This window comes from Pseudochaenichthys georgianus, chromosome 24 (genome assembly GCF_902827115.2).
Source record: "Pseudochaenichthys georgianus chromosome 24, fPseGeo1.2, whole genome shotgun sequence".
NCBI classification, from domain to species: domain Eukaryota; kingdom Metazoa; phylum Chordata; class Actinopteri; order Perciformes; family Channichthyidae; genus Pseudochaenichthys; species Pseudochaenichthys georgianus.
The window spans coordinates 23,893,802-23,917,619 of NC_047526.1; the positions used below are offsets into that span (position 1 = coordinate 23,893,802).

The 23,818-nt window shown below is 47.1% G+C and overlaps 2 protein-coding genes across 4 annotated transcripts in view; one reads left to right on the forward strand and one right to left on the reverse strand.

Moving 5' to 3' along the window:
• Window positions 1–272: 272 nt before the first annotated feature.
• On the forward strand, window positions 273–21,145 carry esr1 (estrogen receptor 1). 2 transcript variants are annotated; one of them, XM_071201861.1, is made up of 10 exons: window positions 273–351; window positions 1,016–1,435; window positions 2,618–2,826; window positions 4,102–4,218; window positions 4,774–4,955; window positions 5,071–5,224; window positions 8,740–8,878; window positions 10,196–10,329; window positions 18,007–18,190; window positions 19,551–21,145. In XM_071201861.1, the coding sequence occupies exons 2-10, from the start codon at window positions 1,146–1,148 to the stop codon at window positions 19,804–19,806; spliced, it is 1,665 nt and encodes a 554-aa protein (XP_071057962.1). In that variant the 5' UTR covers window positions 273–351; window positions 1,016–1,145; the 3' UTR covers window positions 19,807–21,145. The 2 variants fall into 2 exon arrangements, with proteins under 2 accessions (XP_071057962.1, XP_033932382.1); XM_034076491.2 differs by having other exon boundaries at window positions 283–351; window positions 990–1,435.
• Window positions 21,146–21,709: 564 nt separating this feature from the next.
• Window positions 21,710–23,818, reverse strand: part of LOC117440197 (nesprin-1-like) — a 103,358-nt gene continuing 101,249 nt past the window's right edge. For both annotated transcript variants that reach the window (XM_034076490.2, XM_034076489.2), the window contains one exon: window positions 21,710–22,578. In XM_034076490.2, coding sequence (XP_033932381.2) covers window positions 22,302–22,578 — 277 coding nt within the window. In that variant the 3' untranslated portion in view covers window positions 21,710–22,301. The remainder of the gene's footprint in view (window positions 22,579–23,818) is intronic.

A 23,818-nucleotide genomic window follows, 5' to 3' on the forward strand; every position in this document is an offset into this window, starting at 1 on the left:
ACTAGAAAAATAGAAAAAAAGTATTCTGTAAATGTTTTGGTTGGTGTTAATTCAAGTATTTGAATATGTGATTAAAAAAAATCATGAATGCACTCATTGGGGAATGATTGTGTAATAGTTGGCTGTTGGTATGAGATTTGACCTGCTTTGTTTGCTGTGTTAAAGTGACCTGGCACTAAAACATGCTGTGATTTTATTATCGATTTAGCAGTCTCTAATTTGTTTATCCTCTTTTTTTTTAACCTTCCCACTGATCCCATTGTGTCCAATGATACCAGCTAGATTTCTGAGAGAGGGAGAGAGAAGTCCCAGTGCTGCACAGCAGAGATGAGGATGATTCACGTGTGAGAGGTGAGTAGTGCACGGAGGTAGATGTTGGCTTCTTTAAGCCACCTTTTGTTTAAAACCTTTGTCCTACTGTTTCTCATTTCCACAGTGATTTGTTTTACCGCAGAGTCCCAGGTGTATTCAATAGTCTGGCTACAAATAGACCGGTCATACGTCATGCTGATCGCTTGCCGAGTATCAGATCAATTAAACTGCTTTATGTATTCTTTACAGATGTGTTTTATCCAGCTTCAACCAGCAACAGCTTTACAATGTTAGAATACAGTTAGAAGAGAGCATTTTAAAATGGTGTGAGAGATGTAGGGCTATTACTCTGTGCAGCTTTCTGTTTATTTACCCCTCCCTGCACACATTAGTGGAGAATTACTCGAGGGATATAGGGAAGAGTTTTGTTGACAAAAAGAAACCTGGAAGGAGATTGGGAGGAGTCTTTCTGATTTCCTTTTTTTTTAGTTTGGTGGGCTGAAGCTCAAGACGAATAGGGCAAAAGGGACTGGAAGAATAGCGGACTCTTCAAGTTGCTTGTTGGCTTTATTAGAAAGAAGCGAGAGAGAGAGAGAGAGAGAGAGGGAGAGCAGCACTCGTCTCCACTCCCCCTCCCAGCAAAGGGGAGAGCAAGTCTAAATCATGTTGCATATCAGTGCTGTTGTGCTGTGATGTTGCTCAGGCAGAGCCCGGCGCAGAGCAGGCACCCGTGTGGACCAGCACTCAGACCCAGGATCAGCCCAGCCTTCCCAGAGCTGGAGACCCTCTCCCCGCAGCGACCCTCGCCTCCACCGCGGGTCCCCTTCAGTGACATGTACCCTGAAGAGAGCCGGGGGTCTGGAGCCACTGTGGACTTCCTTGAAGGGACCTACGACTATGCGGCGCCCACCCCTGCCCCGACCCCTCTCTACAGCCACTCCACGGCGGGCTTCTACTCTCCTCCTCTGGACGCCCACGGACAGCCCTCGGATGGCAGCCTTCAGTCCCTGGGGAGTGGGCCAGCTAGTCCTCTAGTGTTCGTGCCCTGCAGCCCCCGACTCAGCCCCTTTATGCACCCCCCCAGCCATCACTATTTGGAAACCACCTCAACTCCTGTGTACAGGTGAGGGAATTCAAGTTTTCTTTATAACCATATTGGAGAAAAAAAGGGTAATGTTGTGCACTTGGAAAAAGTTATATTTATAGACTCTGAAGCAACAGGTCTGTATGAATCACTGCTGTTGTTGTTTTTTTTGTATCATTAGGTGAAGTTGGTTTATTTTTGGCGACAACCTCTTAAGTTTTCATTAGTGGTTTTATTAAATCCAACCAATTAATGAAAACAAAAAAAGAGAAGTGCAAAACATAGGGTCGCCGGTTCAAGTCCCCGAACAGACCTAAATATGGAGTGTGGACTGCTACTTGGAGAGGTCCCAGTTCACCTCTTGCCCTGCCGTGGTGCCCTTGAGCAAGGCACCGGACACCCCCCTTCCCCCCCACTCCCATTGCTCCCCGGGCGCTGTACAATAACTGCCCACTGCTCCTAGTACTAGACTCCTGGTACTAGGATGGGTTAAATGCAGAGGCCAACTTTCACTGTGTGTGCTGTGTGCTCTGCATGTGTGACCATTAAAGAGGATGTCATCCCTCCCATTCTTCTATTTTCTCTAAATTCTAATTTTGTTCTTTTTTTTTTATTAATTACATTTCTTTCCTATTTTACAGGTAGTCTCCTATTAAGTGGTTGTATGGTATCTTGCCACATAACTAGCTTTAATATCTTTCACTCACATATTATGGCATTGGCATTCTGTTCAGTCCTCACAGTTGTAAACAAAACCAAATTATATAACTGCATTGTTTTTTTTTACATTTAGCTTTATACAAAACATTGCCCCTATCTCCATAGAAAGGATCAAGCTTTGTCCTGGTTTCTATTTCAAGAGATTAAGGACTTGGTCTAAGACCTTGAAAACAGAACAATACGTAAGTGCACATACAGATTGCTTCCTGCCTCAGGTGGAAAATAGTACTAAATCTTTTTTATGCTATAAGCCAGTCAGTTCAAGATGGTATCGTAAAAGTGGAAGGATTGAAAGTAAGTCGTTGCCAGCCAATTATTTTATGATTAAAGACATTTGTTAGAGCATTTTTTTTGACTAAATGTCCAGGAATATGTAATGGAAAGAAACACATTTGATATTTTATTCAACCTCCATCTGACTTTATTGTCATTAGCTTTTATTAAATCACTTACAAAGTTCAACATTTGAAATCATTCAATTGAGCTGAAATCCTGTGGCAGGTCCAGTCTGCCGTCAGTTTCCAGAGAGGACCTGTGCGGCACCAGCGAAGAGTCGTTCAGCGTGGGGGAGTCGGGGGCCGGGGCCGGGGGGTTTGAGATGGTCAAAGAAACGCGGTTCTGTGCCGTGTGCAGCGACTATGCTTCTGGGTATCACTACGGGGTGTGGTCCTGTGAGGGCTGCAAGGCCTTCTTCAAGAGGAGCATCCAGGGTAGGTACTCTGTCTGCTTCATACACGTGTGATCTGCACCTGTTGTTCTCAAACTTATCCAATCCAATCCACTTTATTTATATAGCACAGTTTAAAAACAGAGGGTTTGCCAAAGTGCTTCACAATGAACATAACATTATAATAAAATATAATATTACACGAATAGATAAAAGGCACACATAATAATAAATACAAGGCACATAAAGGCTATGGACAGACAGTAAAAGCATACAAATAGGTATGACATAGCTCAGACTGACTGGTAAGCGAGGGAAAAGAGGTGGGTCTTTAGGCGGGACTTAAAAGCTTCAAGAGTGGGCGACAATTTTACATGAGGGGGCTTATAATAATAACATATATATATATATAAAAGATAAAACCATATGATAGAAGAGTACAACTTTATAAATGGAGCACTGTGCCTAATAAAAAAATACGTTTTGCTGTCAGCCAACAAATGAATATTTAATGTTGTTTATTCAGGCACATCTTGGAATTAAAAAACATCCACAATAGGGAAAACAGAAGTTTGGATTTGAAATGATAGTGATTTATTATACTTATTACTGACTAGGCTCATGGTAATAAAGTGAACCGCCTGTAACTTCAACATGGACATCAATGGTTAAACTGCAGCTTTCGGAAGCAGAAAACAGGGGAAATGTCTGTCCTTAATCGAGATATTGTGAAACGGAGAGATATTCAATCATTTGTTATCATAAGTTTGTTCTTTTTTATATCGTTTCTTATAGATTTTTGTGTTTCATTTTTTGCAAGAACATTGTTTTGGAAGGATTCAAACAAAAAGAAATCACATTTCTTTTAATTTCCTTAAGAATAAAATATTAAAAGATACACTTCCCCCCAAAACTATGACAAAAGACGGTTACATCAGAGGAGATATCACGCTTAATTCAGCGTAGTGCAGAAAGACAAACAAATGTTCCTCTGTTTGCATGTCATGTCTTTCACAGATCATTGTGAACAACCTAAATGTACTGTTGCCTGTGCAGATAGAAAGAAATGTAATTTACTTGCCTGGTCATGCTGTGATATAATGCTTCGGCATGTTGTGAAGTCTTTCAAAGGAGGACTGTCATAAAGAAACCAATAGTCTCCATGGCGATGAACAAGCCTAGGTGCCACGTTTTAACATTTTCTCTATCTCAGATCCATTTAAAATGGGAATAGCGTGTCCCTGACTACTAAATAACCTACATCTGAACTGAACAGTGGAGTGGGGGGCTTGAAGTAATAGATTTTCTTTCCTTCCAGGTCACAATGACTATATGTGCCCAGCAACCAATCAGTGTACTATCGACAGGAATCGGAGGAAGAGCTGCCAGGCTTGCCGTCTTAGGAAGTGCTACGAAGTGGGCATGATGAAGGGAGGTAGGTAGAAACACCAGCATACAGCAGAGTTTCTATCTTTATTTTCTATTTTATTTTTATTTATGTGCAGTCTGCTCTCTGTTGCTTATAATTGTAGCTTTACTTTTGGCTTAGTCTGTTGTTTTTAACTAGATATTTGGTTACATTCTCTGTATGTAAATGTAATGATTTGTTTTTCCACCGCAATTTAGCTTCTCTGTATATTGTTGAATTGTCAGCAAAATAAAATACTTTGATTGCCCTCAAGTTTTGAAAGGATGGCCACAAATATGAGCACGCTGGTGGATGCAGATAAGCTTCAGGCTAACTTTAACATGACCTTGAAGTGATTTCCTCTTAAGGAGTACAACCACTGATTAAAACCCACCCACATTTTGTTTTCATACTTCTTGTATTACACAGGCATCCATAAAATCTGTACTTCTCGACCTAGTAGTAAAATCAGGAGGTTATGTTCGAGCATTTGCAAGAAAAACAGCCCAATGAGTTGTGCATGTGTTTTTTGTATCTGTATGTCCATGTTATTTTGCGTTAATCCCTTGTTGGTTGCTCAAGGTGTTCGTAAGGACCGCGGCCGTGTTTTGCGACGTGACAAAGCGCGGACGGACACCACTGATAGAGTTAAGGCCCCTAAGGACCTGGAGCAGAGGACAGTGCCCCCTGTGGACGGGAGGAGGCGCAGCAGTGCTTTTGGTGGAGGAGTACGATCAACACTGAATGGCATGCCTCCTGACCAGGTGCTTATTCATGTAGAGACATTTGTTGTTGCCAAGGAGAAGTAATATAAAGCATCGTCTGAATATTATTGGCCAGTGGGTGTTCAGATGTATAGTTTCTCTGCTGTTTCCTCAGGTGCTCCTCCTGCTCCAGGGTGCAGAGCCCCCAACACTGTGCTCCCGTCAGAAGCTGAGCAGACCCTACTCCGAGGTCACCGTGATGACGCTGCTCACCAGCATGGCCGATAAGGAGCTGGTCCACATGATTGCCTGGGCCAAGAAGCTTCCAGGTACTGCTCCAGTAAATCCTTTTAATTATATTAAAACAATTACAAAAATAACTTTAATATTGACTATATAATGCAGTGTAGTCTTAAGATCCATTCTTTAAGATATAGTTTTCTTTTAGGATTTGACACGACAGATACTAGCTCACTACAGATATTGGAATGTGGCTTAAATGATTATGGCCTGAATTCGGTGTTGGAGCAAATACCTATGACTTTCTGGAACTGTTAAGACTCTCCTGAGATTTCTAGGAGTCCGTGACATTCCTGTCTGTAATGTGGTCTGTAGGAAATATAACAGTTGGTTGCACACTTTTTTGATTGTTCTCCAAAATTCACAAACTATCCTTTCCACATCATGTTTTCACATTCATCAAATTCCTTGATAGAAGTGATGTCTAAACGATTGTGTCTGTGGGTTTTGAGCAAAAACATCTGGTACAACTGCTGTTAATGGATACCAAATTGTTCCAAGTTTGTAAAAAGTGAGACTTTCGTATCTTTTTCAGAAACGTTTAACATATTGAGATTTGTGCAAGAATTGCATGTTTCGGCGATTGTGTGGTGAGAACATCTGCTAGGGAACCTGCTCAAACCCCCCTTACTGTGGTACCCCCCTTGGTGGTTGCCAAGTTTTATATGGCTGGTATTATACTAAAGGTCACAACAGGTCATTTTATGCCATAAGGCCAAGTTGGAAAAAATCGTCTCTTTACAAGGAAACGGCTACCACTAGGGAAAATATGATGCAAAAAACTGCATGGGATTGGTTAACATTTGACATGTCTGTTAAGGAATATATTTGTGGGTATCCATAGAACCCCCTTCCATTCAGAAATCTCTTAAATCAAAAGAGCCCCATGGATAGAGCCATGGCCATTTTCCCCTCACCATTATTTTTGACTTTGCTGCGTTATTTGGCCTCCTTTCAACAAGCTAGCATGACGTTGTGTGTATATACCAATGGATTCCTAAAACAGAGCCCACTACAGCCCTTCACAAAATGCTGGCAAGACTATTCCTATTTTAAAAGTGTAGGATTGTAGGAGTAGGCTAAAAGCCCCTCAGTGCAAACTTTATTTTCTCCTTGCTCAGTGACATCATCTGTCTTCAACCAAAAAAGATAACTTCAAGTTTAATGACATTTCTGCTTTTCGCTAGTAGCTTTGAATGGATTTGTTCAGAGAACAATGTCTCTGTAAGTACTAAGGTGAAAGCAGGTGCGCAGCATGTGAGTCAGGCTCTGCTGGAGCACCGTGACATGTCCTGACAAATTGGGAAATGTTTCAAAAGCTTGGAATCATTGCCTTTCTTAAACATTCAAATGTACAGAAGTACAGGTTGTTGCTCTTGATGGTTGGAGCAACAGCATGGTGAAGGCAGACCTTTATAGTCGAAGCAAACACACACACACACACACGCACAAATGCAGAGCAATTACAGCGATGGTTATCAGTCATCACTTTTGAAAGGATTGTTTGGCCAAGGCATGCCATAGAGCCTAAATGCAGCACACACACACACACACACACACACACACACACACACACACACACACACACACACACACACACACACACACACACACACACACACACACACACACACACACAGCTGATTTTGAGGTATTACAACCTTGTGCGTCACTAAAAGCCCAAAGGCACACAGTTTGAATTGTGAGGGGTCCTAAACAGGGTACCGGGGGGACAATGGGAGGGAATTGGAAGTAATTACATATGAATTGAGACAGCTGAGTGCCAGTGATAAGGCTACGAAAAAGAGCAGCGAGATTGCAGATGGTTTCTTTTAAGTGCTAGAAAAACAAGCGCATGCATGATGCATGTCTTTTTTCTGAGTGGGCTGAAGGTGCACAGAAAACATTAAACTCTGCCAGTGTTAGTATTCTAAACCGTACCACAGTCGACGCCCACCGCTCAAAGTAATTAGCACTGATAACACCTTTCAGCACCAGATTGTGTTTGTTTGGATCTGGTCTTTGTTCATTATAATTGCTATAAAGTGCTCGGGATTAAAAACATATTGTCCAGATTCTTCGAGGACAATTTTACGAAGTTGAGTGACTATAAAAAGTGTTAAATCTCTTACGAGGTAAGATCTTGATGGCAGCAAGTAAAAAGGGAATAACAAGATACAGGCTTCTGAAAAACTGTCCCAGTCCGCCCTCATTGTCAATATTGTAAAACACATCTTGTAATAATAATACATTGAATTTTCATAGTGCTCAAAGACGCTTGTAGAACAGATGAAGAACTCCACACGGCTCCAAAATGAAATACTGTGAGAAATATGGTGTGCTTATTTAACCAGAGACAGATAATAGATAATAGAACTATAATAGTTCCATCAACCACTTTATAATATCAATCAACAATGAATTGATTGATTCATCTTTTGTTGAAAGTTATTTTACTCTTAACAGTTCATACAGTTTAGTAATTATATGTAATACGATACATTATATATTATAAGATTTCAAAACAATAAACTTAGTGTTACAAATATCTGCTTTATAACTACTAACCTTTACTTATCCAGTAAAGGTTTGGTATCATGAACACACACTTAATGTTGCATATTAAGTGTTATAATGTATGCAAAAAATAAACAGTTAAAAAACCATAAATGATAGTTGTTATTATTAAACATTCTTTATCATTTTAATTGTTTGTTAGACACTTAATTAACTCTTGACAAACCATGTGTTGATAATGTGCATTATAAAGGGTTACATCATTTCCCTACATTAACAGATATTACCATGACCTTATATTTGTTTACCGTTGGTTTACTTTTGAGGTATTCACTGTTATTAAATATGTAGAAATGTTCATTATTAGAAAGTAAAAAAAGGTGTTAAAGGTCCCCTATTATACTGTTTTTATCAATATATCATAGGTCTCAATACCAAACCCATAATCCCCTCTGTTTCAGCCCTGTTTCAAAAGTGCTGATTCTCTGTCTGTTACTTTAGATGAAAATAAGGAGCCCCTCCCCACGCCCCTCTGAGACATTTGGAGGAGATTCAGGTGATAAGGTGGGGGGGTCACCTTGGTTGGTGATTGGCTAATGGTTACACAAGCCAACAAAATCGTTATGACATCACAAAGTGGCCACAATCTGATCAGCTCATTTTCAGACAGGTTTTTATATAAATGGATCAGGACAGAAAGAGAGAATCTTTTTTCCTGAAACTTCCAGAATAAATAATAAACACATGTTTATGTATAAAAGACATGAACAAGTGGATTTTGCATAATAGGTGATCTTTAAATCTACTCTGGCTGTGGGCCACTTCGCTTTCAAACAGAGCCTCATTATTGTGTGTGTGTGTGTGTGTGTGTGTGTGTGTGTGTGTGTGTGTGTGTGTGTGTGTGTGTGTGTGTGTGTGTGTGTGTGTGTGTGTGTGTGTGTGTGTGTGTGTGTGTGTGTGTGTGTGTGTGTGTGTGTGTGTGTGTGTGTGTGTGTGTGTGTGTGTGTGTGTGTGTGTGTGTGTGAAGGCTTCCTGCAGCTGGGGCTCCATGACCAGGTGCAGCTGCTGGAGAGCTCCTGGCTGGAGGTTCTGATGATCGGGCTCGTCTGGAGGTCCATCCACTGCCCCGGGAAGCTCATCTTTGCTCAGGACCTCATACTGGACAGGTATCAGGAACACTCTCACCTCTTCTCTGCTGCTCCTCTCTTTACTTTTCATCTTGCTGCACTTTTCCTCCCTATTTCTCTGCTCACTCTCACACAGATCTCAGCATTGTAGATTCTCCATCTCACACCGTGGCAGCCATTGTGCCCACCCAACACGCCCGCTATAGAGTGAAATACTAATGACATGCTCCCCACAGAGAGGAGAGCAGCCTCTCTCTCAAAGGAAATACTCATCATTACACCAGAGGCCAACACGATGGAGATGTAATCAAAGAGTCAATGCAGGAGATGATGGAAGAGGATGAAGGGAGAGAGAGATCACTAGTAAGGAGGAGGCAGAGGAGAAAAAGCCAAATGACGATCAGAGAATAGAGAAAAAATAGAGATGCAGTGAGGCATGAGACATGGATTTCTGCGAGGGAGACAGAGAGGGGCGAGGGAGACAGAGAGGGGCGAGGGAGACAGAGAGGGGCGAGGGAGACAGAGAGGGACGAGGGAGACAGAGAGGGACGAGATAGATAGGGACGAGGGAGACAGAGAGGGGCGAGGGAGACAGAGAGGGGCGAGGGAGACAGAGAGGGGCGAGGGAGACAGAGAGGGACGAGGGAGACAGAGAGGGACGAGATAGATAGGGACGAGGGAGACAGAGAGGGGCGAGGGACACAGAGAGGGGCGAGGGAGACAGAGAGGGGTGAGACAGAGAGGGGCGAGGGAGACAGAGAGGGACGAGGGAGACAGAGAGGGACGAGATAGATAGGGACGAGGGAGACAGAGAGGGGCGAGGGAGACAGAGAGGGAGACAGAGAGGGGCGAGGGAGACAGAGAGGGACGAGATAGATAGGGACGAGGGAGACAGAGAGGGGCGAGGGAGACAGAGAGGGGTGAGACAGAGAGGGGTGAGACAGAGAGGGGCGAGGGAGACAGAGAGGGGTGAGGGAGACAGAGAGGGGCGAGGGAGACAGTCTAAAACCTGGTCCCTGTGTGAGTGTCCTCACCAATTGGACATGATGACCTAATGGGTCAGAGTGGATGATGTCCCTCGGCTCTGTGCTGTCCAGGTTTATCTTGCACTCCAACCGCTGGATATTATCCATCTTTCTGTCACTTTTCAACTGTCCTTACAACTGGAGTGTTGCAATGATTTGGGCCATTGCTGGAGTATCATTTTATATAGCTTAATGGCGGCAGATGAAGTCAGGTTTTCTTCTGTCGCTGCTCAGAACTAAGCTCAGTTTGTAGGATTTTTAAATGCAGAAGAAAAGGGACATTCTAAACTCCGAATAAAACTCTCTAATTTTGTGTCCTTCTTCTCCCCAGGAACGAAGGAAACTGTGTTGAAGGCATGGCGGAGATCTTCGACATGCTGCTAGCGACGGCTTCACGCTTCCGCTTGCTCAAACTCAAACCCGAGGAGTTTGTCTGTCTCAAAGCCATCATCTTGCTCAACTCTGGTGAGGCAACAGGAGCGTGTGTGTGTTTTAGGTTCAGTGACCTCTTTCTAAAACATTTGGAAAGGAATTGAATGTCAGCTAATGCCTGGAAACACTGACAGTAGGGATGGAACGATATAGGATTTAATGGGAAGAAACACTACAAATTGGTTGTTTTGGGAGAATTTCCAACATTCGGATAATTTTAAATATCTTCACAAGGGCCTTAAAAGTGCTGTCTGCTGATGGTTATATTGCTTTATGATGCCTCCTATCTGTGATGCAATACACACATTTGTTTCTCAACATACTGGAAACGATTTCTCTTTCAGTGCCAATTCTAGGGTTTGGAGCATATTATGAAGATGATCACGGTAGTTTTGTGGTTTTTAAGCATTTGATCCTGGATGAGATGATTTGTTTATATATTTCCATTCCCATTACATCACATTGCATTTAGCTGACGCTTTTATCCAAAGCGACTTACAATAAGTGCGTTCGACCAACAAGATACAAACTTGAGGAAAACAGAATCATATAAGTACATCAGGTTTCATAGAGCAAAGACATTTCAATGCTACTCAACTGGCTTTAGAGTCAATTCTCTAATTAAAATATACTCATAAGCTTTCATTTTTCCTCCCACAGTTTTGTCACAGGTTTCCATTTGTATTCCCGACAGCAAATATTGAACACCCACCAAGTGAAGCTCTGAGCGCTACTCAGACGCATTAGGCAGCACCGTGTACCCTCAACATGCCCGATAACTGTTCCCATGACAACATGATGCAGCACACAGGGTTCTATTTCGTCCCTACTGACCGCCAGAGGCGGTGCTTTAGCACTGGATATGTCCATCGCGCGCATGCGCAGCTCGAGTACCAATAACAACAAAGTCACCTGTGACCCACGTGACACCGGCTACATCAGCCGGTGTCGACAGAGGATCTGTTCCTTTTCATCTTCTCGCTGCGCGAGAGTACCTTGGCTACATTTTTTGTAGCCTACAGCGTTCGTTCGTTCGGAACATTTGTTAAGGATTCTCTGCAAACAGCTGGCTGCGTGTAGCTTCGCGACTCATCCAGTCGGGGCCGCGGGATTACCCGTCCTCCAGGAGCTGCGGCTGGCTGCGCAGAGACTTCGTTCGGACAGGTTGGTGTCGGCTTGGTTGGCGACGGCAGTGTTTCTACTCCCTCTCCCAGCCTAGTTGTCCTGATTTCTGTCTGTTTGCTGAGTCTTTTGGTGACGGAGGTGTTTTCGCTCCCTCTCCCAGGAGTATTGCTGTGCTTTTGTACTGTTTTGGCCGCGGCGCTGGGCCAAACTTCATTAGCATTGAGCTAAACCTCATTAGCATTGAGCTAAACTTCATTAGCATTGAGCTAAACTTCATTAGCATTGAGCTAAACTTCATTGGCATTGAGCTGTACTGGCTAGTTAGCAGTAGCGGCTGCAGCCACTCGGCTGACGCCGGGTTGAGCACCGGAGTTTCCCGTGCCGTTCTTTTTTCTTTAGCTACAGCTGGCATTCGCCTTTGATTTAACGCTAAAGTTGCCGTGTTTATCCTGTTAAACAAGTAGCTGGTGAAGTCTGTGTTCCCACACCCGCTCCCGGTTACGCTGCATCTGGCGTTCGTCTTCAGTTTAACCAGTGAAGGCAGTGTTTGCGCCCCCGCTCCTGGTAGGCGCTAAACGGCCTTTTTTTTTTTCCGTTAAGCAGGTAGCTGGTGAAGGCTGTGTTCCCGCACCCGCTCCCGGTTACGCTGCGTCTGGCATTCGTCTGTAAATTAACCAGTGAAGGCAGTGTTCTCGCCCCCGCTCCTGGTAGACGCTAAACTGCCTTGTGTTTTCTGTTTAGCAGGTAGCTGGTGAAGGCTGTGTTCCCGCACCCGCTCCCGGTTACGCTGCATCAGGCATTCGTCTGTAAATTAACCAGTGAAGGCAGTGTTCTCGCCCCCGCTCCTGGTAGACGCTAACTGCCTTGTGTTTTGGTTTAAGCAGGTAGCTGGTGAAGGCTGCGTTCCCGCACCCGCTCCCGGTTACGCTGCATCTGGCACTCGCCTCGAGCTCAGCCAGTGAAGGGCAGGTAGCTGGTGAAGGCTGTGTTCCCGCACCCGCTCCCGGCTTCTCTGCATCTGGCTACCTACAGAATGGCTCATTCATGTAGCGCCTGTATGGCTTCTCTCGAGCCCGAGGACGGCCACGACCGTTGCCCCTCTTGCCTCGGCCTCGAGCATCTAAGGGAAGCTCTCACAGTAGGGGCCTGCATGAACTGTAGCTGCATGCCCCGGGCACTCAGAGTGGCTAGAATCACTGAGGTGGAACGTCTGGCGGCAGCCAACGGACACCTCTCTTGGTCACATCCTCCCCCAGATCAGTTCGACCGTCCCTGGCGACTTGAGGGAGCGATGGCCATGGGTGCACCCCCCAATAAGAGGACTAGGAACAGGCTGTCCTCTAAAGTGGATCAGCTAGCTACCGACATGGACACGATGAAGTCGCTCCTCGTGGCCCTTCAGCCGGGGCCCGGTATAAGGGCTGCTAGCGGGCCGCCTGCCCCTCCTTCGGTTGCTGCCCCTCCTTCGGTTGCCGCCCCTCCTTCGGTTGCCGCACCTCTGTATGAGGATGCCTTGTCGCTAGCGGCTTCGGCTAACCTCTTCAATGAAGAGACGGAGGACGAGGTCCCGCTCGAGGAGTTTTCCCTCTCCTCTGCTCAGGGGTCTCTGCAGGACGGGGAGGACGGCTCCATGGCGGCCATCATTCGTACAGCCTTGGCGCACCTGCAGATTCCGGTTCCGCAGGCCAACTTGGCTCCGGCTAGTGCCTTCTTCAGGCGTAACCCAGCCCGTGTCCCCCTCACCGTTCCTCCTTCAGAGGAGTACCTGAGGGAGCTCCAGGCATGCTGGAGGGACACCAGGGCCTTTAGCCGCACTGGTTCCGATGCCCGGACCTTGGCTGCCATGCAGGACCCGGCGAGGGTGGGGCTGGGTGGCATGCCACCCATTGAGCCTGCCATCGCCTCCCTGATTCTGGCTCCTGACGAGGCTTTAAGGCCTGAGGTCAGGTGCCCTCAGCCTCAGTGCAGGGTCACGGATGGGCTGCTCTGTAGGGCCTACGACGCAGCGGCACGCATGGGTCGTATCGGGAACTCCCTCTCCCATCTAATGCTGGCCGTCTCCGCCTCGCTGCAGCAGGCTCCGGCCGAGCCTTCTTTGCTGGGCCTCAGCGATGCATCACTGCAGGCCTTTGCCCTAATGACTAGGGAATTGGGACGAGTTATGTCTTTTCTGGTACAGACTCGTCGCCAGGTTTGGCTGGCCCAGTCACCACTAACGGAGACATGTAGGAGAGTCCTACGTAGCGTGCCAGTCGAGCCAGGGGAGCTGTTTGGGTCAGCTGCCCTGGAGACACTGGAGCGCGCTGCCCAAGCGAGGCAGACCAGGCAGCAGCTCTCGGGTCTTCGCAGTCCCACGGCCGCTCCCGCCAGGCCCAGGGGCCGCTCTAGCAGCCGCGCTCAGCCACCGGCTTACTGGGGTGGTCGGCAGAGTTCCCAGCGGCCCACTCAACCGGCCAATGACTTTCGTGCCCCAGGTCGCCTGGCTTCCAGGCGGCCTCGCGCTTCAGAGCCTTACCGGCGCCCCCCGAGGGGCTCCAGGGGCCGGGGGGCTCCGGTCGTCGGCTGTTTTTCCCAGCAGCAGCTCAGCTACTGGGCTGCCTGTATTTCCGACCCCTGGGTGGTTTCCACACTAACCCAGGGCTACGAGTTGCAGTTCCGACGCCGGCCCCTAGCCTTCGGCCGGGTCAGAATGACAGTTGTCAAGGACCCGGCGAAGGCCTTAGCGCTAGCCCAAGAGTTGTCCGTCCTCTTGGCCAAAGGCGCAATCGAGCCAGTGGACCCCCTGCGCCAGGGCGGGGGGTTCTACTCGGCGTACTTTCTTGTGAGCAAGAAAGTTGGCGGATTCCGTCCAGTTCTGGACCTCAGAGGAATCAACAGATTCCTGAGGGTACTACCCTTCCATATGCTAACCACAGCAGACACCCTTCGTGTTGTCACACAGGGGGAGTGGTTCACAACCGTGGACTTGAGGGACGCCTACTTCCACGTGCCAATTGCATCCCATCACCGGAAGTTCTTGAGGTTCGCCTTTCAGGGTCGACATTATCAGTTTCGGGTGCTTCCCTTTGGTCTCTCCCTCTCCCCAAGGGTGTTCACCAGGGTTGTTGCGGCAGTGCTCGCTCCCCTGCAGGCACAGGGCATGAAGGTCCTGCCATACCTGGACGACTGGCTGGTTTGCACGCCGTCCCGGGCCCAAGGGGCCCAGGATACGGCGCGCCTTTCATCCCACGTTGCCCGGTTGGGCCTGACAGTGAACACCGGGAAGAGTTGCCTGGACCCTTCCCAGCAGGTCACTTATCTGGGGATGGTCCTAGATTCGGTCACCATGAGGGCCTACTTGACACCTCGTCGTGTGGACGACATTTCCCACCATCTTCGCATCTTCAGACTAGGCAAGAGGGTGCCTTACATACAGTTCCTCCGGCACAGGCACAAGAGGGTCAGGGTGTCTCAGCGGTGCCTCCACTCTTTGTCCCGCTGGAGGGACAGGGCCTATCTCCTGAGGGGTGTGCCCATGGGCACCATCCCATCCCGCCGGGAGACTGTCACTGTGGATGCGTGTCTCTCGGGGTGGGGTGCGGTGTGGCAGGGCAGGACCGTGCAGGGTCAGTGGTCTGCCCAGGAAGGTGCACGCCATATCAATGTGCTGGAGCTTCGAGCGGTGTTGCTCGCACTCATGCACTTTTTACCCCAACTGGCGGGCAGGCATGTGCTCGTTCGTTCGGACAACATGTCCGCAGTTGCCCAAATCAACCACCAAGGGGGCGCCAGGTCCGCACAGCTGCTCCGCGTTTCGCAGAGCCTCTTGCCTTGGGCGCTCCCCCGCCTCACCAGTCTGCGGGCAGTTTTTCTGCCAGGGGACCGGAATCAGGTCGCAGATTTCCTCTCACGGCGCAAGCCTCCACCGGGGGAGTGGAGGCTTCACCCGGAGGTGGTGGAGATAATTTGGAGCCTCTTCGGCAGGGCCGAGGTGGACCTCTTTGCCTCGGAAGAGTCGAGGCACTGCCCCCTCTGGTTCTCCTGGTCGTAGGTGACCAGCCCATTGGGTCAGGATGCCCTGGCGCACGACTGGCCGGACACTCTCCTGTATGCCTTCCCGCCGTTGCCTCTGATACTTCAGACGCTTCAGAGGGTCCTTACCCAGGGGCACAGGCTCCTTCTAGTCGCCCCCCGCTGGCCGGGGAGAGTCTGGTTCCCACTGCTACGCAGTCTCTGCGGCAGCCCACCGTGGCGTCTCCCCGACAGGAAGGACCTTCTGTCACAGCTCAAGGGTCAGATCTGGCATCCCGACCCTCGCCGCCTTCAGCTCTGGGTTTGGCCTCTGCAGGGCCCAACCCACTGTTGAGCGGTGTCACGGCATCTGTCAGGGAAACTATCCTGAATGCCAGAGCTCCATCCACTCGGGCACAGTATGAGTGCAAATGGAGGCTCTTCTCCCACTGGTGTGTGAGTAAGGCGGAGAATCCGGGACATTGCTCCGTGGCCACCATTTTAGAGTTTCTGCAGTCCCTTCTGGATAGTGGACGTTCTCACTCCACTTTGAAGGTGTATATGGCTGCTATCTCTGCCCGACATGTCGGAGTCGATGGCGCCACAGTGGGGCGCCACAGGTTGGTGTCCCTCTTTCTAAGAGGGGCTCTACGGCAGCGCCCCCCTAGCACCCCAAGGGCCCCGGCTTGGGACCTGCCCCTAGTGTTGGATGCACTATCATCTCCTCCCTTCGAACCCTTGGCCCAGGTCGGGCTTAAATGGCTGTCCCTGAAGGCAGCATTTCTGCTTGCCATAACCTCAGGGAAGCGAGTCGGAGAGCTTCATGCCCTCTCCGTAAGCAGTACATGCCTGAGGTGGAACTCCGATGGCTCGGGTGTCACTCTCTGGCCGAATGTGGCGTTCTTGCCCAAGGTGCTTCCACTAGCCCACTCCAATCGGCCTATCCAGCTGGCACGCTTTAACATTCCACAGGAGAACGGCACACCTGAGTTGCTGTGCCCTGTGCGTGCCCTGAGGGCGTATATTGATGCTACGGCCTGTATACGACAGTCAGAGCAGCTCTTCGATTTGCCATGGCGGCACTAGGAAGGGGCGTGCTCTCTCGAAGCAGCGGCTGTCCCACTGGGTGGTGGATACCATCACATGTGCCTATGGGGCCAGTGGCCGCCCCCCGCCATCAGGGGCCAGATGCCACTCTACAAGAGGCGTCTCAACATCGTGGGCTGCCCTAAGAGGGGTGCCCCTGGAGACCATCTGCGCCGCGGCGTCATGGGCGTCTTCTGGCACATTCTCCAGGTTCTACCGGGTCAATGTCGCCACTCCTCACCCCCTGGGGGTGGTCTTGTGGCCAAGCTCCGCTGCTTCCAACTAGGTGAGTAAGTGCTTGGATTCTTCATGACATGGTTGGTATAGGTCATCCAGTGCTAAAGCACCGCCTCTGGCGGTCAGTAGGGACGAAATAGAACGATAGTTACGGCTGTAACTACGGTTCTATGAGTCCCGGATGACCGCCAGAGTTTCCTGTCACTCAGAATTCTTGTGTGCTCGCGAGAAGATTCTGGGAACAGATCCTCTGTCGACACCGGCTGATGTAGCCGGTGTCACGTGGGTCACAGGTGACTTTGTTGTTATTGGTACTCGAGCTGCGCATGCGCGCGATGGACATATCCAGTGCTAAAGCACCGCCTCTGGCGGTCATCCGGGACTCATAGAACCGTAGTTACAGCCATAACTATCGTTCTGTTTGTCCCAGAGATTGAGATGTTTTACAAGAGAAACAGAGCAGACTGAAATACATTACATTACATTACATTACATTACATTGCATTTAGCTGACGCTTTTATCCAAAGCGACTTACAATAAGTACATTCGACCAGGAAGACACAACCTTGAAGAAAACAGAATCATATAAGAACATCAGGTTTCAGAGAGCCAATCGTTTCAAGTGCTACTCAACTGGCTTTAGATAAGCCAGTCCTTTATTAGTATATAAGTGCTCTGTTAGCAGTTCTTTGTTAGTCATTCTATCGCTCGAAGTGGAGTCGAAAGAGATGAGTTTTCAGTCTGCGCCGGAAGGTGTGTAAGCTTTCTGCGGTCCTAATTTCAATGGGGAGCTCATTCCACCATTTAGGAGCCAGGATAGCAAACCCACGTGTTTTTGCTGATGGGAACTTGGGTCCCCCTCGCAGCGAGGGTGCAGCGAGCCGTTTGGCTGATGCAGAGCGTAGAGCACGTGCTGGGGTGTACGGTTTAACCATGTCCTGGATGTAGGAAGGGCCAGATCCATTCGCAGCATGGTACGCAAGTACCAGTGTCTTGAAGTGGATTCTAGCAGTTACCGGAAGCCAGTGAAGGGAGCGGAGGAGCGGCGTGGTGTGGGAAAATTTTGGAAGGTTGAAGACCAGACGAGCCGCTGCATTCTGGATGAGCTGCAGAGGTCGGATGGCACATGCAGGTAGACCAGCCAGGATGACCTGGCCCAGCTGCCTGAGCCGGACCAGCGTCTGATTGCTGAGTGGGCGGAATGCTTCTGCAGTGAGCGCATGTGTGCAACTTGACAAACTGCAGTTATCTTATGTTGTTCTCTCCGTCAGGGGCCTTCTCTTTCTGCACCGGCTCCATGGAGGCCTTCCACGACACGGCGGCGGTGCAGATCATGCTCGACACCATCACAGACGCTCTCATACATCACATCAGCCAATCAGGAGGCTCGGTGCAACAGCAGTCCAGACGACAGGCCCAGCTGCTCCTCCTGCTCTCACACATCAGGCACATGAGGTGGGATTCAATAAGAAAAGTGGGCTTTTTTTACCATATAAAACATCTTTAGTTTTCGACATGTTCTGTTGAGAATCAGGATTCAGATATCCACAACGTTTCTTTGAGGTGATAGGAACACTTATGTAAAGACTTCATAGTTTAGTAAGTTGAAAAAAAGGCATAGTATAGTATTTCGTCAAAAGTATAAAAAAAATTCATAGTACTTTTCGGACTATAAAGCGCACCTGCATATAAGCCGCAGCAGCTAAATTGTCCGTCTGTCTTGCTCTCGTTCTGTCTCTCGGTTCCACTTTTACTTTGGCGCGCTACCTGTCTCACTCTTTTCCGGCCTCCAGCTTTTCCTGCTGGAGCCCGCCGCTTAAAGGTGGCGGGCGCGGACCGGTCATAGAGCCCATAGGGTTAAAGGTGGTTAATTTTACCTGTAAAATCCATAGATTTAGGAGGTTCCCTAGTGGCCGTTAGCTGTACAAAACAAATGGGGGAAATAAGTCGCGGCTTATAGTCCGAAAAGTACGGTAGTCATATAGTCATAAAAACTAACAAATAGCTGATTTGTAGACAGGAAGAAATACACCAGCCTCATTGCATGCATTTGCTTTGCAAGATAATTCTCAGTCATAAGAGAGTCATAAATTAAACCCAAAACCATAAATTATTCATCAAAAAGCAACTTAAAGGTGGGGTAGGTCATTTTGGAGAAACCAGCTCGAGTGCGCTAGAATTTGAAAATACACAACCGGAAGAAATCTGCTACTTCCTTACAGAGCCCCTCCTCCAACACACACGGACGCGCACATGACCAATGAGGGCACGAGATAAGTTTGTGCACAGATGGAAGGCTGACAGGCAGATAGGTCATTGGTCGTGCTTTTTACAGCGCCACGGCTTCCACAGATGAAAGTTTTTTATAGATTTTTTGTCAAAGCACTTAAGATATTCATTGCTATCGGGATGTTAAGAGCATTCCATGGAATATAACAAAAAGTGTATCTCGAGCCGGTTTCTCGAACTTACCTACCCCACCTTTAAGGGCAAAAATCTCAACAACAGACGTAGGTTTTCCAGGAGGTATTAACACATACGGTTAGTTAGACTAGTGCGTTGGTGTTTGGATCAGGGGAGCACAGGTTCAGACCCCACTGCAGTCAGCCTGTCGTTGTGTCCCTGGGCAAGACACTTCACCCCAAATTGCTCCTGTGGGGATTGCCCACAGTATTGAGTATGTAAGTCGCTTTGGATAAAAGCGTCTAACGAGTAACATGTAATGTAAAATGGAACGGAGCTTCCCAGATTGTCGTACTGATTCTCTTATTCCTCGTCTCCCGTTTGTTTACCCCCCCCCCCCCCCCCCCCGCAGCAATAAAGGGATGGAGCACCTCTACAGCATGAAGTGCAAGAACAAGGTGCCGCTGTACGACCTGCTGCTGGAGATGCTGGACGCTCACCGCCTGCACCGCCCCGACAGGCCAGGCCAGCCCTGGACCCCGGCTGACGGAGAGCCCCCCCCCAGCGGCAGTGGAGGAGGACCACGAATCTACAATGAGAGCGCCAGCAGAGCCCCGACAGTCCTGCAGTATGGGGGCTCCCGCTCGGACTGCACCCCCATCCTATGAGAGAGAACACCGCCTGAAGGTCTGAGGTCATTCTGATGGGTGATGACTGTAAAACAGAGTGAGAGGCGCGTTGTGGATCGGGAACAAAAAAAGGGTTTATTTATAAATGAAATGAGTTGTAGCTGTTTAGGGAGAAAACTCTCCTTTGCACTGCTGCAATTCACCAACTTATGAGCTCAATGCAGCATCTGTGATTTAGTCTCTAACAGCTTTACAGTGCAGCTTATTGGCACTCTGTTAGCTTTAAAATGACGGGCAGCTAATTTTATTTTTCATTTGACCAAAGTGCACTTCCTCTGGGGATTAAGGGGCTATCCGGCATTATTTTTACTTTGAAATATTAAGATGATGACACACTAACTAAACTATGATAAGAGGGAAAATGTGTAATTTATTGTGTTTTTAAATTCAAATATTTTGAGGACTATCAGGTATTGTGATTTCACACAAAATGTTAAACTTTGATATATTTGGGAAAAATACATCCAATTCAGTCGCCACTGCCAGTGGTTAGGAATAACAAAAAATGCATGATAAAATAGTTATACAAATTTGAAGGAAGCCAAATTCATTGCTGGGAAACGCCCTTACCAAGCTTTTAATGTGAAGACTTAATGTTTGTTCTGTGTGCTTAGGGTGTAAGTGTGTGTGTGGTGTGTGGTGTGTGGTGTGTGGCGTGTGGCGTGTGGGGGTGTGTGTGGGGGCAGAGAGACTGAGCTGATATGATGCATTTTGTCTTGGTGCAGTTGTTCAACATTTTCATACACTTAAGCTACCACTGGTTATTGCTCATCAGCTATTCATTGATTACATGTTGCATTTGGCTGGATTTACACACTTCAAAAAAGAAATGTTCACATTTTTATCAACTGCTTGTGTCATTATAACATTTTTAAAAAGTGTGCAAAATGTGCCCAAATGTACTTATTCAAATAGGTTTTTCTGTTCCTCCAACAATTTGAATTGTCTATGAACGTTATGCAACACATCCATAGGCTTATGTTGTGGCTAGGGGTGCATCCTAAACTGAAAATATGCTGCTCAAATGGCGAATAAGCATCCAATCGTCTGTTCTGAAATGTGTTAGTTCAGCATTTTTGCTTAAGAAATATGTTGTGGATTCATTTCCTGTTGATCGCCTAATCTATTTGTTTTGTTTTAGCTGTTAAAAATCATGTTACCAGGATCTGTTACAGTGTAGTTGTGTTTTTAAATCTTGATGAAAAGCCTCGATACAGTATTACAAAAGATGGACTCTTTAGCTGTGAAGTGTAAATCCAGTCAAACTTGTCTGTCATTTGTTTACTATGCATACAAATAAAAGCTTTAAATGGGAAAATATTGTTTGTCATGGTTGGAATCTCAAAGTAAAGCCCAAGAACACACAGCAGTAAATATTTTATGTTTTATTATTTGCAAAGAGTATTCTTCATGAAGTCAGCATTAGCAAACTGTACATACATAAATAACCATTTTAATATTTGATCAGTTTTTACAGATTCTGTTTTACCAACGCAGTGATTGCAATGTCTCGTCATCACCGCAGAACAATTATCGCAGTTATTACAAAGCTCACTGTTTCCTGTCGCAGCCGTCTACTAAAACTACCAGTGATTGTTTGGCTTTCTTAAAAGCAGGGACTTTGAAGTGCATGCTCAAGCAGAAAGATACAAAAATAACTGCCTTTATGAAGGCATTTTAACAAAAATATACAAATCAGTTGAGAGCTCATAACTCGTTTAAAATATTTGCCCTCCTTGATTAAATATTGAAATTAAAAACAGGAATTTAAGCGTTGGCTTTTGGAGAAAGAAGTCGGCCATCTTGGCTGGACGGCTTCAGTGCAGTACCTTCATCAGTGCTGTAGGTTCAGATGTTTTGCTTTAACGTCATTTACGTCGACTTCTTTTCCAAATTCAAGCAGAAACTTCGGATCATCCTTCAGAAAGCACTCCTGTTTCCGTTGTTGCATTGTCTTCAAATGTGTCTTTTGAAACAAACTTCCGAGGCTGTGAGTGATTGCTGCTCAAGCTGCAGGTCCACTGTACAATTTAAAAGGTACAATACCCCACTCTCAGGGTGGTGCTTCATCAAAACGTACAATCTAATAATTGATTGAACACTAAATAAATAGTAGCAGCTCTGGATATCATGGACAAAAAGCACGGTGGACTTTGGCTCCCAACATACATACAGTATATAAATAGTGCTTTGTTTTCATTGATCTCTCAGGTTTGTTCAGAAAACTTTATAAAATAATGTACACATTTAAGTTAAAAGTGTTATTTGGAGATGGGGTCTCCAGATGAAGCTCCATGTATTCTGCAGGGGGTTTAAAGGGTTGAGGTGAGTGTGCAATGTTAGATTGGGAAGTCTTCATATCACCTCTGAGTCACTTCATGATGCAAAGAAGAGTTTGTTGCTTTAGGGCACGGGGTGAAGAGGAGACATTCAGGAGTGCTTGGCAAAGCAGCAGGTAGATGATTGGCTGCTTCTCATATGGGCGGAGGTCCGTTGGTGTAGCGCAGCATTGGATGGAAGGAGCGGGCAAAGTTGTTGGCATGGTGACAGCTGTAGTCCTCCTGCGTCATGGGCACCAAGCAGGCCAGGCCGATGATGAAGAGGAGGAGCAGCTGGACGGGAAGTGCAGCCCTGAGGACCCGCAGCAGGAAGGACTGGCCTTTAGAGGAGGAGGAGGAGGAAGAGGAGACGCCATCCTGGAGGTCAGAACGGGAGGAAACGCAGCCAGCGGCGCCGGGGGATTTGCTTCGGCTGTAGGGAGACACAGAGTTAAGTTAAACACAGCCGAGAACAGACCTGAGTCCACTAGTGTTTGCAAATCATGGTTCGTAAAAAAACACTGGATAGCTTTTTAAATTTAGTTAAAATTCAAGGTTTGTGTGCTCGCATTAATTCTGAAGAACACTCGAATCTGAAGCGCACGATGATCAAACTAAGACTTTTTCAGTCAATCTTTTTGATTTATTTTACAAATTCCAGTCAATCTATCGACTAAAAGTTAACTGAGAAAATATTGTAATAATGACTTGTTAGGGAAAATAATTTGTATTCACATTAATAGTAGTTCTGACTTTCAAGTGGGTTTAAAGAAACATGTTTGAAAAAACTATTTAACCCATGTCCGACAAAAAAATAAGGACTGAAGAAACACTCGACAGGAAGGAAAATGCAGAAAATAGATCCAACCGTTAGAGAGATTGACAGTCACACAGTTGAACAGAGAGACACACGCACGCACGCGCACACGCACACACAACACAGGCACACTTTAAAAAACAGCTATCACTCGCAGATATGCTGTGTCTCACTGGAAGAAACACTCTGGATTTAGAACCGAGTGTGTGAGAGTTCAATGCCACGTCTCGTCCAAACAGACGCAGGAGAAATGCCAAATGCCTCTCTGGAGATTTCCACGTTTCGAGCCAAGACTCGAGGGGAGGAACATCATGTTCTCAGAGCGGCTCATCCTCCAGGAGGCTGCAGGAGGTCAGACACGCCGACACTCCTCCAGCCTCGCACTCTGCCAACTCCATTTAGTCTGCTAGATGCGAAAACACGGCTGCTGTGAGCACGATGTGTCTGTGTGGCGAGTTCTAGTTTCTGCAGCCCATTCATACGTGATAACCCTTATATGAAGGATACTACCAGGGGGAACAAAGAGATTATTCCTGCCACAATAAGGCGAGACTAGTTTAGGCTGAGTCTTCACCAGGCCTGTGTTGTTGTTGTTGTTGTTGTTGGTATGTAATGGAAATGATAGAAATCAGAAATGACAGAGGTGGGTCATTTAAGAGGTCTGGAAAGGAAACAGGAAATAAAGTGGGAGTTAAGGTAGAGGGGGAAAGACGCAGGAGTTATTGCATCACATCCTGCTTTCAACTCTGACGAGAAACAAAGACAGATAAACAGAGCTGAGCTGAGGGGGGGTCAGATAGCGCCATCTAGTGGGCGAGGAGAGGGCTGCAGTCACTCAGAGAGGAGAAGCAAAACG